At 38.6% G+C, this 21,549-nt stretch overlaps 2 protein-coding genes across 2 annotated transcripts in view; one reads left to right on the top strand and one right to left on the bottom strand.

Annotated features, from left to right (window-relative positions):
- Positions 1-20,634, bottom strand: part of si:ch211-127i16.2 (probable flavin-containing monoamine oxidase A) — a 50,649-nt gene extending 30,015 nt beyond the window's left edge. Inside the window, 7 exon segments of the mRNA XM_059358622.1 lie at positions 7,955-8,039; positions 12,608-12,697; positions 14,069-14,226; positions 16,498-16,612; positions 17,223-17,403; positions 20,165-20,252; positions 20,388-20,634. Coding sequence (XP_059214605.1) covers positions 7,955-8,039; positions 12,608-12,697; positions 14,069-14,226; positions 16,498-16,612; positions 17,223-17,403; positions 20,165-20,252; positions 20,388-20,505 — 835 coding nt within the window. The 5' untranslated portion in view covers positions 20,506-20,634.
- LOC131992705 (coxsackievirus and adenovirus receptor homolog) overlaps positions 1-21,549 on the top strand; it is a 98,412-nt gene that overhangs the window by 36,363 nt on the left and 40,500 nt on the right. The window lies entirely within an intron of this gene.

Genomic DNA, 21,549 nt, shown 5'->3' with positions numbered 1-21,549 from the left:
TCTTAGATGAGACTTGGTGGAGTGCATAGTGTTCCTCCTAAAGGACGCTGAAGCACTCTCATTTGACACTTTATCAGTCTGCTTTTTGCATCATTCTGTCATCTTTGGTATACAGCTGCAAGTTCAAGAGCGTCTTAAAGCTCTGGAGCAATCTGCACAACTGCTGGTTCCTGACCCTTAGCATGCTGACTTCTGAGGACGCCATTTCCCCCAGAGTGCTTTCCTCTCAGCCTTTTCATCGTCTTTCTGTCTGTCTTAATCTCAATTTCTCCTTTTAGAATACCGTGGCATTTGAATCCTCTCACTCCATTTTTTTTTGTGAATGCACCACCGGACAACGTTGACCTTGGTTTTTCAATTTCCTCTGTCACTGACCTGTGAGCTTCGTCTGCGGTAGCCTTCAGCAAGGAGCTTCGGAAAATTTCCATTACTGTCTCACTCTGAACTTCTACAATAGCGCACAGGCACTTTCTGTGTCTTTGACTGTCAGAAGGATGAGGAGTAAAACACGAAAAGCCACTCAAATCAAGACACAACATCAAAGGGATGATGATTCAGAGATGCAGTCTTCGAATGGCAATTTATAAAGAGTGGTGCAAAGAAACTTTAAAAGGTATTAAAATAGCTGAAGTTACAGCTGAAGTTTAGTTCATGGTTTTGCCGGCATGTGCTGTGAAATTGGATCGTCTCTTTCATCCTTAAGAGCCAATAGACCGGTGCACAGTATATGATGTAACTGCCTGTTGTGGAGGAGAAGAAGAAGAAGAAGTAATTGCACGTTCAGCCTCTTGCTAGGTGTGCGGTTGAGTTAATGGTCATGTGAAAAGAGAAAAACCCTTCACATTAAGCTTCAGTGTGTCAACGTTTTGATCAAAACAAAGATATAAAAACGTCTCATGCCATATCTTTGTGGAGGTATTTTAAAAGAAGGTCAGTTTTAAAAGGATGAGGTGATGATGACGGATGGATGCCAGAGAAAAAAGTAAATAGCCTTCACTATCATAAATCAGTAGAGCTATCAGAAATAGGCAGCAATCTTCACCAACCACTTATTCCAGATGGTAAAGATGGATTCCTGTGTCTATGAGCACGTTACATCACTGATCTTTTATTGAATTACGTACGTAGCCCCTTGACACTTATTGAAATTGAAAGGCTCGGTAGTAGCAGCATCACCCTCCCCCATCTCTACATACACACACACACACACACCACAGTTCTGTCATTACTTAATAATTTCTGCTGTTGGGCTGGACAAAAATAGACTCAAGGAGGACGACCCTTTCATCCAAATTCCCCTCATTACTTTTAGAATTCATTTAGCTGTGGTTTAATATTGGATGGCTTTTAATCTCCTAGGAATAAATGGGCAACTAAACGTAACTGGTGGACCACAAACAGAAGATGCTGCTCATGTAAAGGCCCTGAAAACATTTTCTCTCAATTAGTTTCTTGAGAGAAAGGGATTAGGGCTGTCAAAATTGGCCAGAAATGAAGCTGGAATATTATTTTAAAAAAAACACATAGGTTTGAACTTGTTTGATCCCCGAGAATGCCCTGAAAATAGGGACTTCTGGACCAGCTCTCCACTAAGGGGTCATGTTCCCCACACTATGGATATTATCACAATAAGTGTTTTAGGAACTTTATATACTGGTGGCGAGGAGAATTCGCCTAGCTCTCACTGCCTAATCCGAGCACCTGCCCTGCTTAAGCCAGAACAACACCTGTAGGATAACCCATAAACCACAGATACCGTGCTGACCGCGCCCGTTTGATGGCAGCTCTCCTCTAAACGATCTTTGCGCTTGGTGAATTTGCTAGGTTAGATTTAGTAGCTGAGAATAAAAGCCCCAAGGACAAGTTTAATTTAATTGGCCACACGTACCGCACGTACTCTTCCACTGATCATTATTGTGGTTTAACTCAACAGTTAAATCACTCAATCCCATCAATTTGGTAATATATCATTACACATAATAAAAATCATTACTGACTTTGGTCATTACAGTCATTTATGTATTTTAATCATCACATAACATCTCAGAATCAACGAGTTTCATAGTGCCTTTGTGTACTACATCATGTTAGGAAAGTGCTAAACCATCCAGCTGCTATTATGCTGGAAATCCTCGTGTTTTCACAGTCTCATACCATCTTTTGTTGGTATTTAGGCAAGCAGAGATCTCAACTCACTTGACAAACTATTCCGATATCGACTTTGTGCATTATGTCCATAAGAGGGCAAACCAATTAGAGACATCACTAGGGATGCTCCGATCGATCAGCCGCCGATCGTTATCGGCCGATATGGACCCTAAACAGGTTGATCGGTGGGCTCTCAAAGTGTCGATCAGAAAAGCTGATTGCATGTTAATATTTTTTTTTTCACAGAAGACTGTTTTTCTCCGCGTGACTTAAATTATGAGAGACTGATTTTTCTGCTCTCATCATGAACGAAGCCGGCAGCATGACTTCTCCGGTCTGGAATTTTTTCACAGCTTCTGAAAAAGATGTAAAACTGCAAGCGTTTGCAAGACATGCAACGCTGAAATTCCAAGAGGTGGTAACCAATGACAATTTAACATAACTAACCTTATCCGACATTTGAGAACGCGCCACACAACAGAATACGGCGAGTATGAGAAACAAGCCCGGGCAAAACAAATCCCAAAGACACCTAGGGATGGGTACCGTTCACATTTGAACCGATACGGTACCGATACCCGGTACCTGGGAATCGGTATCGTTACTCAACGGTACCAATTTTCGGTACTTTTGCGTTTGAAAATATAAACTTTAAAAAATATATCAAAACAATATAAAATCCAGGATGAGCAGTGCTTTATTGTTGAGTGAACGTGCATTTTGTAACATGAAGGTTGGAGTGTTATCAAAGAATGCAGAGGAGCGCTCTCAGGTGGCAAGTGCACGGATAAAAAAAAAAAAAAAAAAAAGGTTGCAAGTGCATGTGGGATTTGTTGTGATGACGTCGTAGCTGTGCGGCACAGCACCGGTCAGACAGTATTGTGGGCATAGCATGATGGAATAAACAAAGTTGACTAAGACTAAGGCCAAGCCCGGGTAGAGACATTGGAGAGATAGCAGCTGGCAGCGAGCAGGCCGAGAGCCGGCTGTTCGTCTCTGCGCCGGGTTGGAAGAGGGCAGCAGCTAGTGGCTAGTGGCCGCGGTGAGCAGACAGGACCAGACAAGGAGGTAAATAAAAAAATAGTGCGATCGTCAGCACGCTTGTTAATCAAGACGTCAAATGAAAACAGGTTGAAATCAATGATCAGTTTAAAGGTAACTCCGTTTAGGTACCGAAACATGGTACTGTTTGATTTTACTTGAATCGGTACTCGGTAGTACCGACGGAATTCGGTCGGTACCTATAAAAGTACAGAATTCGGTACCCATCCCTAAAGACACCCGTCACTCAGCTCACCGTAAGTGACACGTTTAGACGCCAGGAGCCTTACAGCAGGGACAGTAAAAGGTGGAGGGATATAACAACAAAGCTTATGGAATTGGCAGTAAACTGCATGCCTCTTTTTGTTTAAAATGATTTTGAAGCCTTTTTTGCCTCACTTGGGGAGTAAGGCAAGTAAATTAACTAAATCTTATTTATTTTTCATTTTATTTCATCTATTGCTCTTGACAGGGCATGTAATGTTTACACAAATAAAAATCCGCTTGTGGTACATAAAGATCTGTATTGTATTTATTATTTATTTTAGAACAATTATGGTTTAAACACTTTAGGTGGTGCACAAGGCGAGATTGTAAATACAGGACACTGAGGATTATTAATCTCCCATCGATTCTGTGATCGGTGTGATCCTCAGCACCTGTTGCTAACAGTGGACAGCTCAATTTACATATTTGAATTCTATGATTTAAATGTCTTTTTTGTTGTTTGTTTTTGACAATTTTAATATATTTGATTGCACAATCTTTGTTTACTGCCCTAGAGTGGATTAGGTTGTACAGGAACGCACCAGTCTGCTTCCAGAGAGACACATCTGTCAGACAAATCTGATCAAAGCACACCACATGCCGTCCCTTGGAAACAGATCAATTGTGTCTTTGAGTGTAAACTGTTATTCATTTATGACGATCCCTAGGCTTCTTTTTTAATTTTAAATTGTTGCTATTTAGACACAAATCATTTTTTAACAGCATTCTTTATTAGTAGAAAAGAAAAAGAAATGGAGCTTGACTCATTGGCCAGTTGTAGCCTATTACACTTTGGCATATCAGTCAATATGTTGGTCAAAATTTGCAGCACAAATACTGAAAACATATTGGAGGTAATTTAGAAACCGTGTCAACCACTACAAAGTCTTCCCCCCAGAGAGAACCATCAAGTTTTATTTTTCTTCCAATTTGTCTTTGTCACAATTGTTTCAATCAATATCTGTATTGGCCCTAAAAATTCTATTATTGCCCGGCGGCGCACAGAAATGACAAGAGCTTTAGAAGAGACAAATGACCATGGGGCGTCCTTTTTTAGAGATTTTAACATTCTCCATTGCTGAACAAAGCTTTGCAGAGCCACATGTACTATATTTGCCTGCTCATCAACCCTTGCTATATAGCTCATCAGAAGACATGCAAAACACTCAGAGATAGCTTAATTCATTTCCACAGAGTTTTAAATTCAGCAAGATAAAAATCACACTGCGTTAGTAATCTTCACAATCACTTCAGCTCCCACTTTCTGTTTAATCCCTAAATGAGGCTCCATTAGTTTCATTCACAGCACAGCAGATACTGGCCCAGAGTCCTGGCTCGCCGTGTCAGTTGGCAAATAAATGCTAATGCACAGCTTACCTGTTTTCTACTAGTGTAAACAAGCCTCTGGACTAAAGCGTGAGTGGCAGATGTAATAGTTTCCTCACCACTGCCCAAGCCTGCTGTCATTACAGCAGCTCCTCCTCCGTGAGAAGATAAATAGCACCATCAGAAATAGTGTTGCTTGGCTGCCTGTCAAGTTTACTCGCAATCAGATGAAATCCCCCTTTAGTCAGGTAAAAGCAAGTGACGTCAAGAACTTTAGCTTCGCCCACTTAACAATCACTACCCTTGCACATGCCCACACAGACACATATGTGCACACAGAGCCAGACAGTTGGCACGCTCTGCCAGGAACTTCCTACTGGATGAAGAGAGACAGAAGAACAGATTGAAACAAAATGTTAATTTAGTAACTGCAGAGCTGTCTCTGTAACTACTGTTGAATGTTAGACTGTACGCCTAATTGCATTATGCTCCAAATGCATGCTGCGAAGGCTTAATTAAGATTTCTTTTACGATGCAGTCTCCGAATGAATATACATGGGAACCTATTTACTAGCTAAAATATGCACATTCTTCCACCACGGCTTCAAAATTCCACACATGGGCCAAATTTTCCTATTTCTAAGCTCATCTTTCCGTGCACAGCTATCTCATATGCAGTGAAACCAAACAGTTCATAAATCATTGAGGTGAGTGAGAGAAGTGGTAACAAAAAAAGGGGGAAAAAACCTGACGGAACTCATTATAAAAGATGGATGGATGAATGGGGAGATAAATCCAGGAGCCAAGAACAGGACAAACGTGATATATTGGGGAACACACAGCTCATATCCAGCATTTGAGATTGTGTGTGTGAGTGTGTGTGTGTGTGTGTGTGTGTGTGTGTGTGTGCATGCAGTGGTGGGTGTCTTTTGATGCCAAGCACCTCTTGAGCCCCAGAGAGTATTAATTTCTTTGTTCATTCATCCATCTACCAATTCACTGATTCAAAAGCAAGTGACTGGAGATGGATTGGGTATGTCAGAAACCAATGTCTGTCAGAGAAGAGCCAAATATGACAGGTAATGGATACCACTCCCCTTCACCCCCACACTAACTGGAAAGCTGCTCTGGTTTACCTACTTCTAGCCAAATTAAAACCTAACATGTCAAACGGATGACTTCAAGCAGCAATCCTCCCTTTAATTTATCTCTGACTCCTTTTGGAAGAGGTGACGTCTCAATCACCGGCCTGACTTTGGCTTCTGAAAGTCCCTGTCAATCTCCCTACACTGATTTAAGGCCAAAGCGTGGCACTGTGGCATCTGAGCCAGAGCAATCCATGCTGCATAATTCAACACTGCTCCCAAACCTGTCTCATTAAGGATCCTGGCCATGGTCCATGGCTCTGAGTATGAGGCTTTGAGTGACAGATCTGTTGCCAGCTTAGTACAAACAGGCACAGACCCAGTGTAAGCCCCAGCTTCAGCTCCAGCTTCGGCCCCTTCCAAACCTGGCAAAAACTAGCCCCGGCTCAAGTCTTAGTATGTGTCCAACACGTGACAAGCAGCAGCCACACTGCAAAAACTAAATCAACTCCAAGTCACTACTATCTTACCCGTAAGCAGCTGGAATGCCGGATTTCTATTTTTGAGCAGGGGGAAAAAAACTGGATTCTGCCCCGAAGTTGGAAATGTTTCCTCCAACTCACTGCCACAAAATAATGTCACATGCACACGTGTGGGCACACAGTCGAGAGTAAACACGGTATATTTGCAGTAATGTATGCTGTACTTAAAAATAAGTTCATAAAATATAAAATAAAAATGATTACTAAAGATTTGTGGTGACAATTTGAAAGAAGAAAATAAGCCTAGGGGTCATCATTAAGTAAAGTTTTCAACATAGCATGTGTTCAAATTACATGCTAGTTGGTTCAATTAGTACTTTGTGGTTCTTGTGAACAGCTGCAGCTTACTGTGGGGGTCCATATTTTTCCCTCCTTGGTAGCTCGATTGCTGAGAGGTCAGTAATGACGTGTTTGTCACTCTCAACTTCCCACGGCCAGCCATAACGAATGTCACATTAGCCCCCAGTAAAAGTTTTGGACTTAACTCTTCCTCCGGTTAAAAAAAAAAAAAATCCAATCCAGGCAGTTCCTCAACCCACAGCTTGAACTCAGACAGAATTTACTTCAACCGAAGTGACTGGCACACCCCGGAGCCAAACAGATTTAGGAAAATCAAAGATTTACGTGCATGGATGCACGGTTTGCCACATTTGACTGACATAGTGAGAGAGGAGGATATTTGTCGACTGCATCAGTGAGAATTTCGTTTAGCGAGTCGACAGAGGTGGGAGACGCACACTGACCTGCTAAATGAGGGGGGCAGGTGACAATCACAGCTCTGCACAAGCTGGTGTTGGTGGCGGTCATCACCCTGGCCCACTCAGAATCCTGTTACAACACATAAACAGAAATACAGCTTTGCTTAATTAGCAAGCATCCACTCTGATGTGGCGGTGAAGCTATTTGTATGTGATTTCATGCCTGATATTCGACATATTTTTTTTATTTTTTTTACCAAATATGGTATGCACCATGTTTAACTTTATATTACTTTGATCCTGTAGCTGACCCCGTCTTTACATAGACTTCTAACTGTGACTATTTGAAATAATGTATACATTCTTTTTTCAGGTGCAAATTCTGCATTTCTGTATACCATTATGTGCTGATAGAAACCTTGAGCTTTAGAGAAATTAAATCATTCATTGCTTCATTAAATGCCAAACAGTACATATCCAGACATGCAGTTGTGTCTTTTTTAAAAAGAATTTTGTGTCTTTTTTGGTCATTTTGTTTCTTTTTTAAGTAATTAAGTTTTATTCTGTCATTTTGTGTCTTTTTTGTAATTTTGTGTCTTTTTTGGTCATTTTGTGTCTCTTTTGGTCATTTTGTGTCTTTTTTAATAATTGTGTGTCTTTTTTGGTCATTTTGTGTCTTTGGGTCATTTTGTGTCTTTTTTCGTCACTTTGTGTCTTTTTTAAGTAATTAAGTTCTTTTCTGTCATTTTGTGTCTTTTTTGTAATTTTATGTATTTTTTGGTCATTTTGTGTCTTTTTTAAGTAATTTAGGTTTTTTTTTCAGTAATTTTGTGTCTTTTTTTGACACCTGCTAAATGAGGGGGGCAGGTGACAATCACAGCTCTGCACAAGCTGGTGTTGGTGGCGGTCATCACCCTGGCCCACTCAGAATCCTGTTACAACACATAAACAGAAATACAGCTTTGCTTAATTAGCAAGCATCCACTCTGATGTGGCGGTGACGCTATTTGTATGTGATTTCATGCCTGATATTCAACATATTTTTTTTTTTTACCAAATATGGTATGCACCATGTTTAACTTTATATTACTTTGATCCTGTAGCTGACCCCGTCTTTACATGGACTTCTAACTGTGACTATTTGAAATAATGTATACATTCTTTTTTCAGGTTCAAACTCTGCATTTCTGTATACCATTATGTGCTGATAGAAACCTTGAGCTTTTGAGAAATTAATTAATTAATTGCTTCATTAAATGCCAAACAGTACACATCCAGACATGCAGTTGTGTTCATTAATCATGCACAGTGTTGAACAATGAAGGAAAAAATGATTTCAAAAAATTTCACAAAGAGCTGGACAGATATATGGGTTGACAGATATTATTGACATTATTGACCTATATGCTGTCTGGTATGTGCGGTTATGAATGTTTTTTTTTACACAATATATTATAGAGAAAACATTGCTCACCGTGATTTTTAATTTTTTTTAAAAAATAGTCAGCAATTGACTTAAACTGAACAGTAATGATGTTTATTTAGCTATTTAAAAAAAAAAAAAATCCTATTTATTCTTTATTTTCTCAGTTACTTATAGAATTGGATGACAATGTAATACAATGTTTGTATAAAATATAATAATGTTATAGTTTAGTAAAGTTTTATGGTTGAAAAAGTAGCTCTTTGGGTACCTTCACAGAGTGATTAAATAAATTAGTGCACAATCCACATAAAAAATGGAGCTATTTTCATTCCAGCTCAAAAAATTATATCAGTTGCCATATCAGTTTATGATTGACTTTGATTGGCTCTAATATTTACATAAAGCATAGTTTTATAACTTATTTCTTCATAGTAGATTCTTACTTTCGTGGATGTCATTTCCGACAATAAAAAAAAGAGGAGGAATTTTTGTAAATTATGCATATAACTTAATAACCTAAATAATAAATGCTAAAAGGTAGCAACATTACATTGTGTTGACAAGATGTTGTAGTGTATATCACTGGGTTTCTGGGTCACTGTGTATGTGAGCTCCCTCGGTCTCACACGCACTTAACTTAAGCCTCTGGTGATAATTAAAACTCACCCATTACACAGCGTCACCATGCAACATAGGAAGCTCGTATCCTTGGAGACTATAAAACAGTTGGATATTTTGGGATGCATAAAAATGAGGAATTAAACTTATTGTATTTTTAGCTCTCTCAACTGGCTCCCTGCTAACTTTGGGATTATTTTGATAAAATGATTTTATTCACAAGGCATTAAAACAGTGAAGACCCTCTACTGTGAGGAGGTCATATCATCAAGCACCATAACCCTCACACTGCCGGCTTTTTCCAATTAAAAGGTGGTCAGGCTTCTCTGGTTTGGACACGCTCTCTCCAAAGTCTCAAAGACGTGAAGTATTTTACATTTTTTTGATTCATATGTGCATGGCACTACAGCAGGGGTCTCAAACTTGCGGCCCGCGGGCCAATTGCGGCCCTCGTGATGATATTTTGTGGCCCCGACCTTGATATGAAAGTTTAATGTGATTTTTATATGAATGGCACTTTACCGTGTTGTGTGTGGAAGGTCCCTTTAATTACTTTTTTTTGTAATTTTGTGTCTTTTTTTTGTAATTTTGTGTCTTTTTTTTAGTAATTTTGAGTCTTTTTTGGTCATTTTGTGTCTTTTTTTGGTAATTCTGTGTCTTTTTTGGTAATTTTGTTTCTTTTTTAAGTAATTACGTTTTTTTTTGGTCATTTTGTGTCTTTTTTGGTAATTCTGTGTCTCTTTAAAATAATGCTGTGTCTTTTTTGGTCATTTTGTGTCTTTTTAAAAAAAAAAAATTGTCTTTCCGTCATTTTGTGTCTTTTTTGGTCATTTTGTAACTTTTTTTTTAGTAATTTTGTGTCTTTTTAAAGTAATTTAGTTTTTTTTCTGTCATTTTGTGTCTTTTTTTTGTACTTTTGATACTGCCTCCAGCGGCCCCCAGGTAATTTGAGTCTGAGACCCCTGCACTACAGCCTTGCAGCAAGACAGTCTTCAGTGAGAAGTTTGTCTGTGCCCCCTGTGTCTTTTTCTGTTTCCTCTGGATGCTCCTGAGCTTAGGCAGACTGGAAAGTCTAAATTGCCCGGAGCTGTGAATGTGTGTGTGTTTTTCTGTCAATATGTGTTAGAAAACTACAAGCTTCCAAGTGCCGGGTAGTACGCGTCATCGTCTTGCCGTCCCTCCCCGTTCTGTGATTGGATCCCTAAAACAGGGCTAAGAAAGCTCTCTGGTTGCCAGACCCCTTGGCAGTCCGAAATGAAATCGAGCGCGCAAGGCAGTCTGGGTATACCCAGGCTAACTTTACCGTGTTGTGTGTGGAAGGTCCCTTTAATTACTTTTTTTTGTAATTTTGTGTCTTTTTTTTTGTGATTTTGTGTCTTTTTTTTGTAATTTTGTGTCTTTTTTTTTGTAATTTTGTGTCTTTTTTCTGTCATTTTGTGTCTTTTTTTGGTCATTTTGTGTCTTTTTCGGTAATTCTGTGTCTTTTTGAAATAATGCTGTGTCTCTTTTGGTCATTTTGTGTCTTTTTGGTCATTTTGTGTCTTTTTAAAAAAAAATTGTCTTTTGGTCATTTTGTGTCTTTTTTGGTCATTTTGTAACTTTTTTTTAAGTAATTTTGTGTCTTTTTAAAATAATTTAGTTTTTTTTCTGTTTTTTATTAGTAATTTTTTAATAGTAATTTTGTGTCTTTTTTTGGTCATTTTGATACTGCCTCCAGCGGCCCCCAGGTAATTTAAGTTTGAGACCCCTGCACTACTGCCTTGCAGCAAGACAGTCTTCAGTGAGAAGTTTGTCTGTGCCCCCTGTGTCTTTTTCTGTTTCCTCTGGATGCTCCTGAGCTTAGGCAGGCTGGAAAGTCTAAATTGCCCGGAGCTGTGAATGTGTGTGTGTTTTTCTGTCAATATGTGTTAGCCGTGTGATAGACTGGCAAAATGTCAAGGGTGTGCCCTGCCTTTCATCCAGTGCATGCTTAGAACGGCTACAACCTCCTGTGACCCTGCACATAATACTCTTCTTTATCTTCCCTTTTTTGACTCAATTTCTTATTATTACTGTAGTGTATTTGGGAGTAGGGCTGAAATTAATAATTCTTTTTCAAATTTTGGCATATTTAACAGTCTTATGTCATTTTTTAATTGGGTAATTATTTAGCATTAACAATATTTGTCTGTTACCAGCAGTTATTGTCAGTATTTATTATACTTATGGGCTGATTTTATGGGATTTTTAAAAATGATATCTTGATGAAGGAAAAATGACAGCAAATATATGATCAATTAATAATACAAAGCCTTTCATTTACTTAACAATTGCACCACCAACATACTCCGCTACTGATGATGTTCTTTAACAATAGTGATGTTATTTAGATGTGGTTAGTTCAGAGCTGTGGACTATTACATCATCCCTGTTTGCTCACTCCACTTTAGCCTTCAGTGTGCATGAAATTCACATTATCAACATCTTATTAAAATACAAAAATGTCAAATTATTGGGTATTTCATCTGTATCAGCCACAAGAAACAGATCAGTCCTCTGTTAAAAATGAATCTTGTGCATGCCTTATTAATCTGCCTTTTTTTCTTGTTTAATAGTTTGGTCAGTTAAACACTGGGAAATTAAGATTGGCCTTTTTTCACTGAGGACTAGGTGCTGTCAATAAACAGCTGATTTACTCAAACAGTCATAAATCCATAAATAATAACTTTGTGTTTATGACACTGGGAACAAGGGAAACCAGAAGTTTAAATCTACCAATTCACAGGCTAGAACCTCATTTTCAACCATAATTTTTGTGGCATTTATGCTCTAAAAATGATTTAAATGATTCATTGATTGATTGAGACATATGAGAGAACAGGACATGTTTCTGTTCAATCACTAATTAATTACTACTCTAATGTCAGAAAATACATTGCTCATAATTCCCCAAAGCCCAAATTACATCTTCAGTAACATTATACTGTTTAACCAAATATCCAAAACCTAATTATAGTTAATTAGCCGTGATATAAACCAGAAAAGCACCAAATATTCTCTCAAGAGGCTGCAACAAGTTAATTTTTTGGCATTTTGGCTCGATGAATCACAAATGACACACTGATTATCAAACTCGATGTCAATCTCTCGGTTGACTAATCGTTTCAACTTGAATTTCCAACTTTCTTCCAGTCCAATAATCACATTTGATATTTTCTCATCCAGTAATCAAAATTCAATATGCCATGCTCTTCCAATGAATAAATGCATGGGCAGTAGAAGTAGACAATATATTGGGGTAAAGCTCCACACTTGAGGGTGCATGGGGCCTTCTTGGTCTCTCTGCTGAGGATAAGGAAGACAGTCAGGCAGAACAGACAGTTCCTTCACAGGAGACGGCCTGTTTCCCAACTGAGGAAGCTGTTATCTCTGTGTCGCGCCTCATCAATCCCTGAGTGAGCTGTTACTGTACTCTACCTGCCATATGGCCGTCACAGCAGAACCCAGCCGGACATTCTTCCACCCAACACGTTCTGCCAGACACCGTGAAAGCTGTTGGGTGCCTCCCTGTGGAGAGACAGATACTACATTTCAAATCCATTGATACCCTGGATGGGCAGAGTGCCTCCAGTTAAAGGGTTTCTTCACCCGAATCATAAAACCACAAACCCCTGGTGCTGACTATCCAGCCATGCAGATAATTCAGTTATGTGTGCCAATTTAGATGTATCTGCCTCTGAGACTTCTGCTGGCTGCCACCCCAACGCAATAAAACATTGTGTTTGTGTTACTCAAGCAATGAGAATTTACATTTAAAAAAAAAAAACTCATCAGCATTGTCCCTCTCAGGAAATAATGTCCTGGTTATTAAACATGAGCCACAGAACAGGTTGTGAACAGTTTGTGGTCGGAACTATTTTTTCTTCCAATGGTAGAGAATAATATTCACAGTTTGGCTTTTGGGCAAAAATATGGCTGGTAGATTATGCCAAGAAACAGCATTGTGTACTAGTTAAATTTGAGTAGCTTTCATGAACGTGGCCTAAATTGGTCTGTTAGTCAAAGACTGTGGGGTCCTAAAGTAAGGTAAGTAAGACTAATGTGCATTCTAAGTTACTTTTTCTTTTTACTTTTTTTTTAATGTATTTACCATCTACTTACTGATGCAAGCAGTTTGCTTAAAATTGGGAGATACTACTTTGGCATAACATTGCATCTTGACCCTCTTGTTCATATATATGCTTCACATTGGATTGTGGGTCAGAATAAGAAGGAAAAACATTAAAACCTAAATCTACGACTCTTTTAAGACGAGTCTGTGCAAGTTGTTGTTATAAGAGCTCAAACAGGCATTTTTTTCTGGGACTGGGCTAAAGCCTTGTCAGTGAAATTGGTTCCATTTGTAAAAATCACAAGATGGGGTAAAAAAATAAAAGACTAATGCAAGCTTGAGAGCAAAGTTTGAAAAAGAAATATACGCAACTAAAAGAGCACTGACTCACTGGTTCCTCATGAAGGAAATGTGCCAATACAGAAGTTTGAAACTAGAAAAGCTTTGTTGCCTTTTCACATTTCTTACTTTCTTGGCCTTCAGCCCCTTTTACACTTCTCCACTCTGAGGAGAGAGGAGGTGCAGAAGCAATCGCTCAAAAAAAAAAAAAGCCCAGAACAGTGTGGAACCATAACTTTCATACTGAGGGAGCTCATAGAAAATAGGAAAATCCAATACAACACCACAGCTCCAAGCTTTAAACTGTGCAAATCGATGACGCGTCCAGGACAAAGGCAGCTAATGTGTTTGTTGGGACAGGGCTTGAACGAGATGTGCAGACGGTGTTGAAGGGCCGTCTGCTGAGCCTTATTATCCAATGGGGTCTGTGGCTCTGAAAAAGCACTCGGGGTCAACAATCTGCAGTCGGAAAGATGGGAGCTGTGTACCTTTATCTTGAGCTCCTGAGCTGAACCTGGAGAGCTCTCCAGCAGGGCCAATAGCCCTCCAGCTGCTGCAGCATACATGAGGAAGAATAGGAAGGACATCTGGGATGGCTCCATGCCCAAGACAGACCTGCTACACAGTCCTATCTCGTCCTTTAGTTCTGGCAGAAAGAGATAAATGAGTACATACTAGAGCTCTGACAGATGCACCCCCATCCTGCAGTGACACTGTTCTGCAAAGTTGTGTAACATTACATAGCGAACAACTGCACTGTGCATTGACTACAAATTACAATTTATTCTGCCACATTTGAAACTACACTGCAAAAAAGCCAACTTGTATTTTTTGGCCTAAAACAGTGATTTAAGTTGGCAAAACTTGAAAATATAAATTATTGACATTGAGGGCAATAATGTAAGTTAGCACAACAAAGGAAGCCAGTTGTCTGCTCAAAAACAAGTTTGTGAGTTGTTGTTACTTATATCTTTAAGTTGGGGTTCAAAACAAGGGACAATAGTTCTGCTAACTCTTATTTCTTTGTTGTGAAAGGTGGGAAAGTGGTGAAATTCGGTCATTAGCGAAAGCTAGCGGCTAACTGATGCTAGCGGCGCTGCTTGTTACAGCTACAAGAGTAGCCATTAGCATATCAATGCTAACTCAAAATTGTGGTCGCAACATTAGCTGACATTTCATAGCGGCGTTACAATCGTGCCAATTCAGCACATTGCAGAAGTTAGCAGAAGTAAGGATTAAAAGTTATTACAATGTAAAAGTATAAGTTAGTAGAACTTACAGTTGAGTTGACAAAAATCTGAATTCAGAGTTGAGCAAACTCAAAAACTAAACTTAAAATATTTAGTTTTATTGTCCAACTTAAAATTTTATCGAAGTTTGTTGCCTTGAAATTTTGAGTTCACTCAACTTTTCTTTTTTTGCAGTGTACCTTTTGTGCCACTAAGCAGTAAATAGAGAATTTATATAGTTAACAAAGGGACACTGTTGCGGAATTGGGTACCATCTTTCAAGATTGCCAGGGGATGAATGCAAATCATTCCCATCAGTTTATGGCCAAATACCAGCAAAATGAAAGACATTCTCATTGGCTTCAGTTCAGTACTTTGCTTTTATTTAGTTAAGTTAAATGAGCAAATGGTAGCATCCTAATGTGCCTAGCTGAGATGGTGACCAAGTAATACTATCTGAGTCATTACCATTTCTTCATTTATCATCATGACTGCTAAGGATCAAGGGCAAACTTTGGCCTCAAGTTTTATTCATTTAAATTTCTTCTCTTGTTTTTCTTTCACAGCGAGCATCACAGCTTCAAAGAGATGCTGTTGTGGTTGTAGACTCATCAGGTGGAACCTGACTGAGACTAGAATTTCGAGGCTGATTTCCAAACTTTACCAAAATTGTCAGATATTGATTGGTTTTGTGATGTGTCTGTTCAGAACGAGGCGACTTATTTGGCTATTGTTTGTGCCGTTTATAGTTTTAACAATTGGTGAGGTGACATACGATACACTGTAACAAATTGCTGTGTATTTACGGTGAATTTACAACAGAATCCTACTGTATTTTATAATAATAGTAAAATACTGTTAAATACTCATCCCTCACATGTAAATTAACAGTTAAATCGGGCAATTAACAATATATAACTGTAATTTAACAGCATTAAACGGTATTATACTGTTTGATAAATTAAGATAAATGCCCTGTAAAATAGGGTTGTCAAAAGTATCGATACTCAAAAAAGTATCCATAATAAAAGGTTGTATCCGGATACGATACTCATTTTCAAAAGTATCGAGTATCTGAAGCTTGTTATCATAGTTGCAGTTTGTTTTTGCACAACTGTTTTTTTATTATAAATTTTTAACCCGTGGTTCTGTCCATTTTTCTTGTTAATGAAATAATTCTGTTAAATTTTGGGTCTTTGTTTTTATCCTTGTGGTATCGAAAATGGTATCGAGTATCGAATATTTTCCTGAGTATCGGTATCGAGGTGAAAATTTTAGTATCGTGACAACCCTACTGTAAAGTAACCACAACATCCTACGGTCATATACTGTAATCCAAAAATATGATAAGAAACTGTTAAAATAAATTATATTACATGGACCAGTTAAATACTGGCGTCCCTGCTGCCATTAATTTACTGTTATTTTACAGTGAAATTCATTATAGTGTACATTTTTTGACACTTGATGTATTTTGCTACTTTGGCTCCAAGCGCTTGTCAACTTCCAGTGTGTGCTTCTTGCCACATATTTGTAAAAGTCTGATGTCTTTCCAAAATACAATGAAGAAAAATAAGCTTGGGTAACTTCTAGCAAACTATGTATTGATCTACATACTGTAGATATATTTGTGCGAGACCATACAGTATAACTACGGGGCTCTATTCAAAGATGCTCGTAACTCTGACCTGCAGTCCAAGAGTGTTGCTCAATGTATGAGTGCAGGGTCATGCTGTCCAGTTGAACAGCATTAGGAGTCCTCGAAGGATCCTGGATGCATACTGTGGCACACAATCTGTCAATCTGAGTGCAGAATACAGTCACTACAACACTCCCACGCATTATGCTTTACCACTGTGAAGCAAAAGCAACCCATTGATACAGATAAAAACAAAAATAGTTGGAGGCTGCCAAACATGATTCTGACGGGGCTTTCCCCCCACATTCTCTGTTCCCCACTGCTACTCTAAGCACTTATCCTGGGCGGGAAATTTTGCAGTACTTTGTTGTGTTATAAAGATACTTTTGTCCTATCAGTCCAAAAACACAGTGTATTATAAATGCGAAATATTATTACAAAATCCATATGGGACTCATGGATTCCCAGCACAGTAAGGATATTGGACAATAAAGCTGATTAGAAAAATATATTGTTGTAAAAACTGGCCTCTAAAGAAATACTTTTTATCTGCTGATACATATGCTGTATATCATTTTATCCTTGATACACATGCAACAAAAAAACTAATTAAACCACTCCTCAGTTTTGTATTATATTTGTCCACTGAGAGTTGTGGTTATTTACTGTAGCTGATCCTTATCACACATTTCTGAGCACTGGGGGGGGGGGGGGCAGCTCTGATTGAACATAGTCAGGAATACAGAATATTGCTGTTGGAGTCTGTTGCCTCACCTTCCACAGGAGCTGGGTGAGGTCCATTAGCACCACTGGGGATAGAGCAGGGATACTGCTTCTGTAGGTGCGAACTTTGGCAGCTGGCCCTCCAATGTGGTGCACCTTCTTGCCAACATTGAATTGTGGGTAGGTCTCTAAGCCCAGCTCCTTTATGAGCTCCAAAATGTGTGTTTGGGTGCTGAAAAGGAAAAGAGGCCATTTATGCGATGCACATGTTTACAATGTTTTAGAAAACCATACAGCGTTCTAACACTTTCAGCTGACACAATCATATATGCATTTATTCATGATTGAAAGAAGCGGGCTTGAGAATACAACATTGCTTGAGGTAGTCCTTGAACAACTAGAAAAACCTTTGAAACCTGCCAAAATATAGACACGAATCACCTGAGAGATGCTCTCTCCTCTTTCAATTAAACTGTCATCAAAGTGCTCTTGAACAATACACTACACATCTTCTCTATTCCAGCTCTTCTGCTGCCAACAGTTGACTACAGGTTTTAGCCTACTAGCTAGACGGCTCCTATACAAATATGTGAGAGCGTGTTCCTTTGATCAGAGCAGTTTGTGCTGTGCCCTGAAGGGGTCCGAATCATGACTGAAATTTCTCTCAAACATCCTTTTTTCAAAGCACTTTGGCTGAGTTACTGTACAACAGTTCCTCCAAAACTCGTGAGAAATGTGACAGTTTCCAATAGGCTGGTGATAATGGTCCACTGGAAATGGACACATTATTTAGAGCTGACAATGACAAGAGCCTTGGGAGAGACGTGAGCTTTAACTCTTGTAGAGTTCTTAAAGGACACCAAACTGCAATGCTTCTTTCTACAAAGCTGATATACTGTGTTTCTATGGTTATTGATTTACATCTCCAGAAAAACACATTATTTCACATAATTATGCATATTAAACAAAGTGAAAAAACATTCAAAATAAACAGCAGCATACGCATTGTGATCAAAGGTCTTGTCAGCCTACGAGCACAACCTTCTTCAATACCTCTTATATTCTTTAAACAATAAATAACATAAACTCTGTATTAATTGCCATGAGATCCTTGAGTCTATCTACGAGTCATTGCAAATCATTTCAGCATTTTTTTGTAAAGATCTTCTGAATCATAGGTATTGTGGGGACCTTGATTGTTTCTCTGATTTACGGCAATGTTTTAAAGACTGATTATGTTAAAAAGTACCCAGAAAAGTAAGCCACATCATTTACATAACACATTTATCTAGTGCCCTTAGATATATATCTAATGCCCTTTCCCGTAGAGACTTGACAGTGGTTGTAGTTACGGCCTGTGCTTCTAATTGGAGAGTAAAAAACACAGAGGGTCTAGTGAAGCTTCAGTCAAATAATTAAACGTTGAGAGCCTTTTCTCGTCAGCACCAGAAATACCAGCCGGTTAACCAGATTATTAAAGTTGTTAGTATTTAATGTTCAAATTTAAATTACATATTGGCATATGCCGTCTCAGCTGTTGCTGTCAAGGGCCAGCACTCTGCCTGCAGCAGCAGAGTCTCCCCGCTCTGATCTGAACTCACCAACACTTCCTGACATACTTCCACCCCGTTTCATTCTCCCAGCCGCTGCCTGACACCAGAAATTGCAGCTGGGCTCAGCAGTCAATCTGGTTTTCTTTGATTAACTGGATTTACCAGTAGCACACTACAACTAGCTCATTAGCTAGCCAACTGGCTAGCAATCATGCTGTAGATTATGGGCCTCAAACTCGCGGCCCGCGGGCCAATTGCGGCCCCGTGATGATATTTTGTGGCCCTCACCTTTATATGAAAGTTTAATGTGAGTTTTATATGAATGGCACTTTACTGTGTTGTGTGTGGAAAGTCCTTTTGTTGCGCAAGCTGGAGCTTTGTTTCACTTGTTTCTATGACGACGTTAACAAAAACAAAGGCAGCTGCTACCGGACCGTTTATTATCTGCCATGTTGTTGTTACTGGAAGAAGTGGAAATGTTATGTAATGTCATTTTGTGCCTCTTTCTGATAATTTTGTGTCTCTTTTTGGTAATTTTGTGTCTTTTTTTTTTTCTTTTTACTAATTTTGTGTCTCTTTTTGGTAATTTTGTGTCTTTTTTTTAATTTATTTATTTTTACTAATTTTGTGTCTTTTTAAAGTAATTTTGTGTCTTTTTTTGGTCATTTGATACTGCCTCCAGCGGCCCCCAGGTAATTTGAGTTTGAGACCCCTGCCGTAGATTATAGCTAGCAAAGTAGCGTGCTAATGGATCAATAAATTAAACTTGCAGGCTATGATACAAATGGTAACTGATGCCAAGCTATATCTGTTTTTCGACTGCAGTCCTTACTACAGTTTTCAGAAATATTATTACACACCAAGTTTGTGAGGTGCATTCCTAACTGGGTGACAGAAGCAGACACTGGAAAAATGATTTCAACATTATTTCAGATATGATCTGGTTATTGAAAAATGTTATTGCAAACCCTATTTTTCGAAATTTTAACAATTTTTTTTTTAGTTCTTCTAAGTAAGTGATCATCCTCCATCTTCATCTGCTTATTCTTGGCTGGAGCCGATGTCCTGCCCTAATGATTTCCATTAGTTCTTCTGCACTGTTTTCTATGACTAGATAATAAAAAGATGACAAATCTGACTTTATTAGCAGCTTGCTCCACTATGACTTGATGTTATAGGTGTCTCTTGTTTAGGGAAACTCTGCTGCATTTTATTAGCTACTAAATGGCTTTCTGCATAAACAAAACAACAAATTTCCATCATGACCAAAGTGTTCCTTTTGTTCCTGCCTCTGTCAACTAGAAAACCCCAGTAAGACATAATACGTACTTCATATTAATAATAAATATCCGAGCAATCTCAACTGGAATGATTCTTAAAATGCTACAATTGCGTGACCTGACATGACTCTTTTTTTTTTTTTTTTTTGTTCAATCTTACCTTCCTACCCACTGCCCTCCAAAGTCCCAGCAATCAACACCATTGGCTGCTGGTATTTCAAGGGACAAAGTGCGACCTCCCACCCGGTCTACATGGCACAGCAGACATGATGGAGTTAGAGGCAAAGCACTTTTCAACTTTCAACAATTTCACAGCTTAAAAAAGAATCCAGTCGAAAATGACTCATCATTTCAGGCTACCAATTGCTCTGAATTTTACCAACCTTTTCCTTCCAGTATGAGTATTTTTAATCCGGCATTCCTTTTCCTGAGCAAATGAGCTGCACTTAGTCCAGATAGGCCAGCACCAACAATAATAACGTCCCAAATTTCTGCAGTCATACTCAAGCTGAAGTGACCGATTTTTTTGCGACACCTAACATGTGGTGTCAGAAACAGAAATCCAACTTGTTTTCCCTTTTCTTCTCTGTATCAATTAGGTTATTTTGCAACGCCCGGGCTGCTTTCATAATAGTGCACTTTGGAACTGTGAACAACTGAGCTTGTGACCTACTTGGCAGTGAATCGGCAGCGTAAACTGAGAGCCAGGAGATGGCTTTTGATTTCGCAACAGGAGAAACATTGTCAGATGGGAAGTCTTGTGCATTTTCAGCACTACCCTTTTTTTTTAAATGGCAGATTTTTAAATATTTAACCAATGGATTTATATTCTAGGGAAGTATATTACCATGTGACTATCTATTGTAAAGTGCTGTCTTTTTAATAATGTCAGTTCTAAAACAAGCCAAATGTACCCAGTAACCCAACGAAAAAGAGTAAAAGTCAAACTGGGACATGTCTAAAAAACAACCATTGCCCATTAATAATTGATACAAAGATTAGAGTAATTAATAGTAAAGCAGTTGCAAACTTCTACTACTGTTGCCAGTATGACACAAGACAGCACTGTACACATAAAACTTGAATGGCAGTCTGAGCTTGGAGAGTACCATATATAGAATGAAACATGGGGAAGAAAGATTTTTAGCCCTAATTCGAATATAGAAGAAAACAAATACTAATACTTTTTGCACAGGACTAGGATTGCCTAGGGATCTACATCAAGGAAATTGTAATAATTTTGGAGGTTTTTTGCTATCACAATCTCATGGGAATCTGCCATATCTGCAATTTATCAATAAATAAAATTTGACTTCAAGTTATCAACCATATTAGCCAAACACAGAGGTCATCTAGCTGACTTCCAGCCAGGAGATCAGGTTCACATCCCCTGTGAAACGAAAAGTTACGTGTCATATGTGCAGTAAAATAGGAATTTAATCCAAAGAATCATTACTAAACCTAACCATGTAATGTTTGTTTTTTGTTTGTTTTTGCCTTAATCTAGCCATGTAGTTTTTTTTCTTGGAATAAAAATCCCATTAA

This window comes from Centropristis striata, chromosome 19 (assembly GCF_030273125.1).
Source record: "Centropristis striata isolate RG_2023a ecotype Rhode Island chromosome 19, C.striata_1.0, whole genome shotgun sequence".
In the NCBI taxonomy this organism is placed as follows: Eukaryota; Metazoa; Chordata; class Actinopteri; order Perciformes; family Serranidae; genus Centropristis; species Centropristis striata.
Note: the sequence above shows the minus strand (reverse complement) of the source record. Positions and strands in the feature narration are given on the sequence as shown.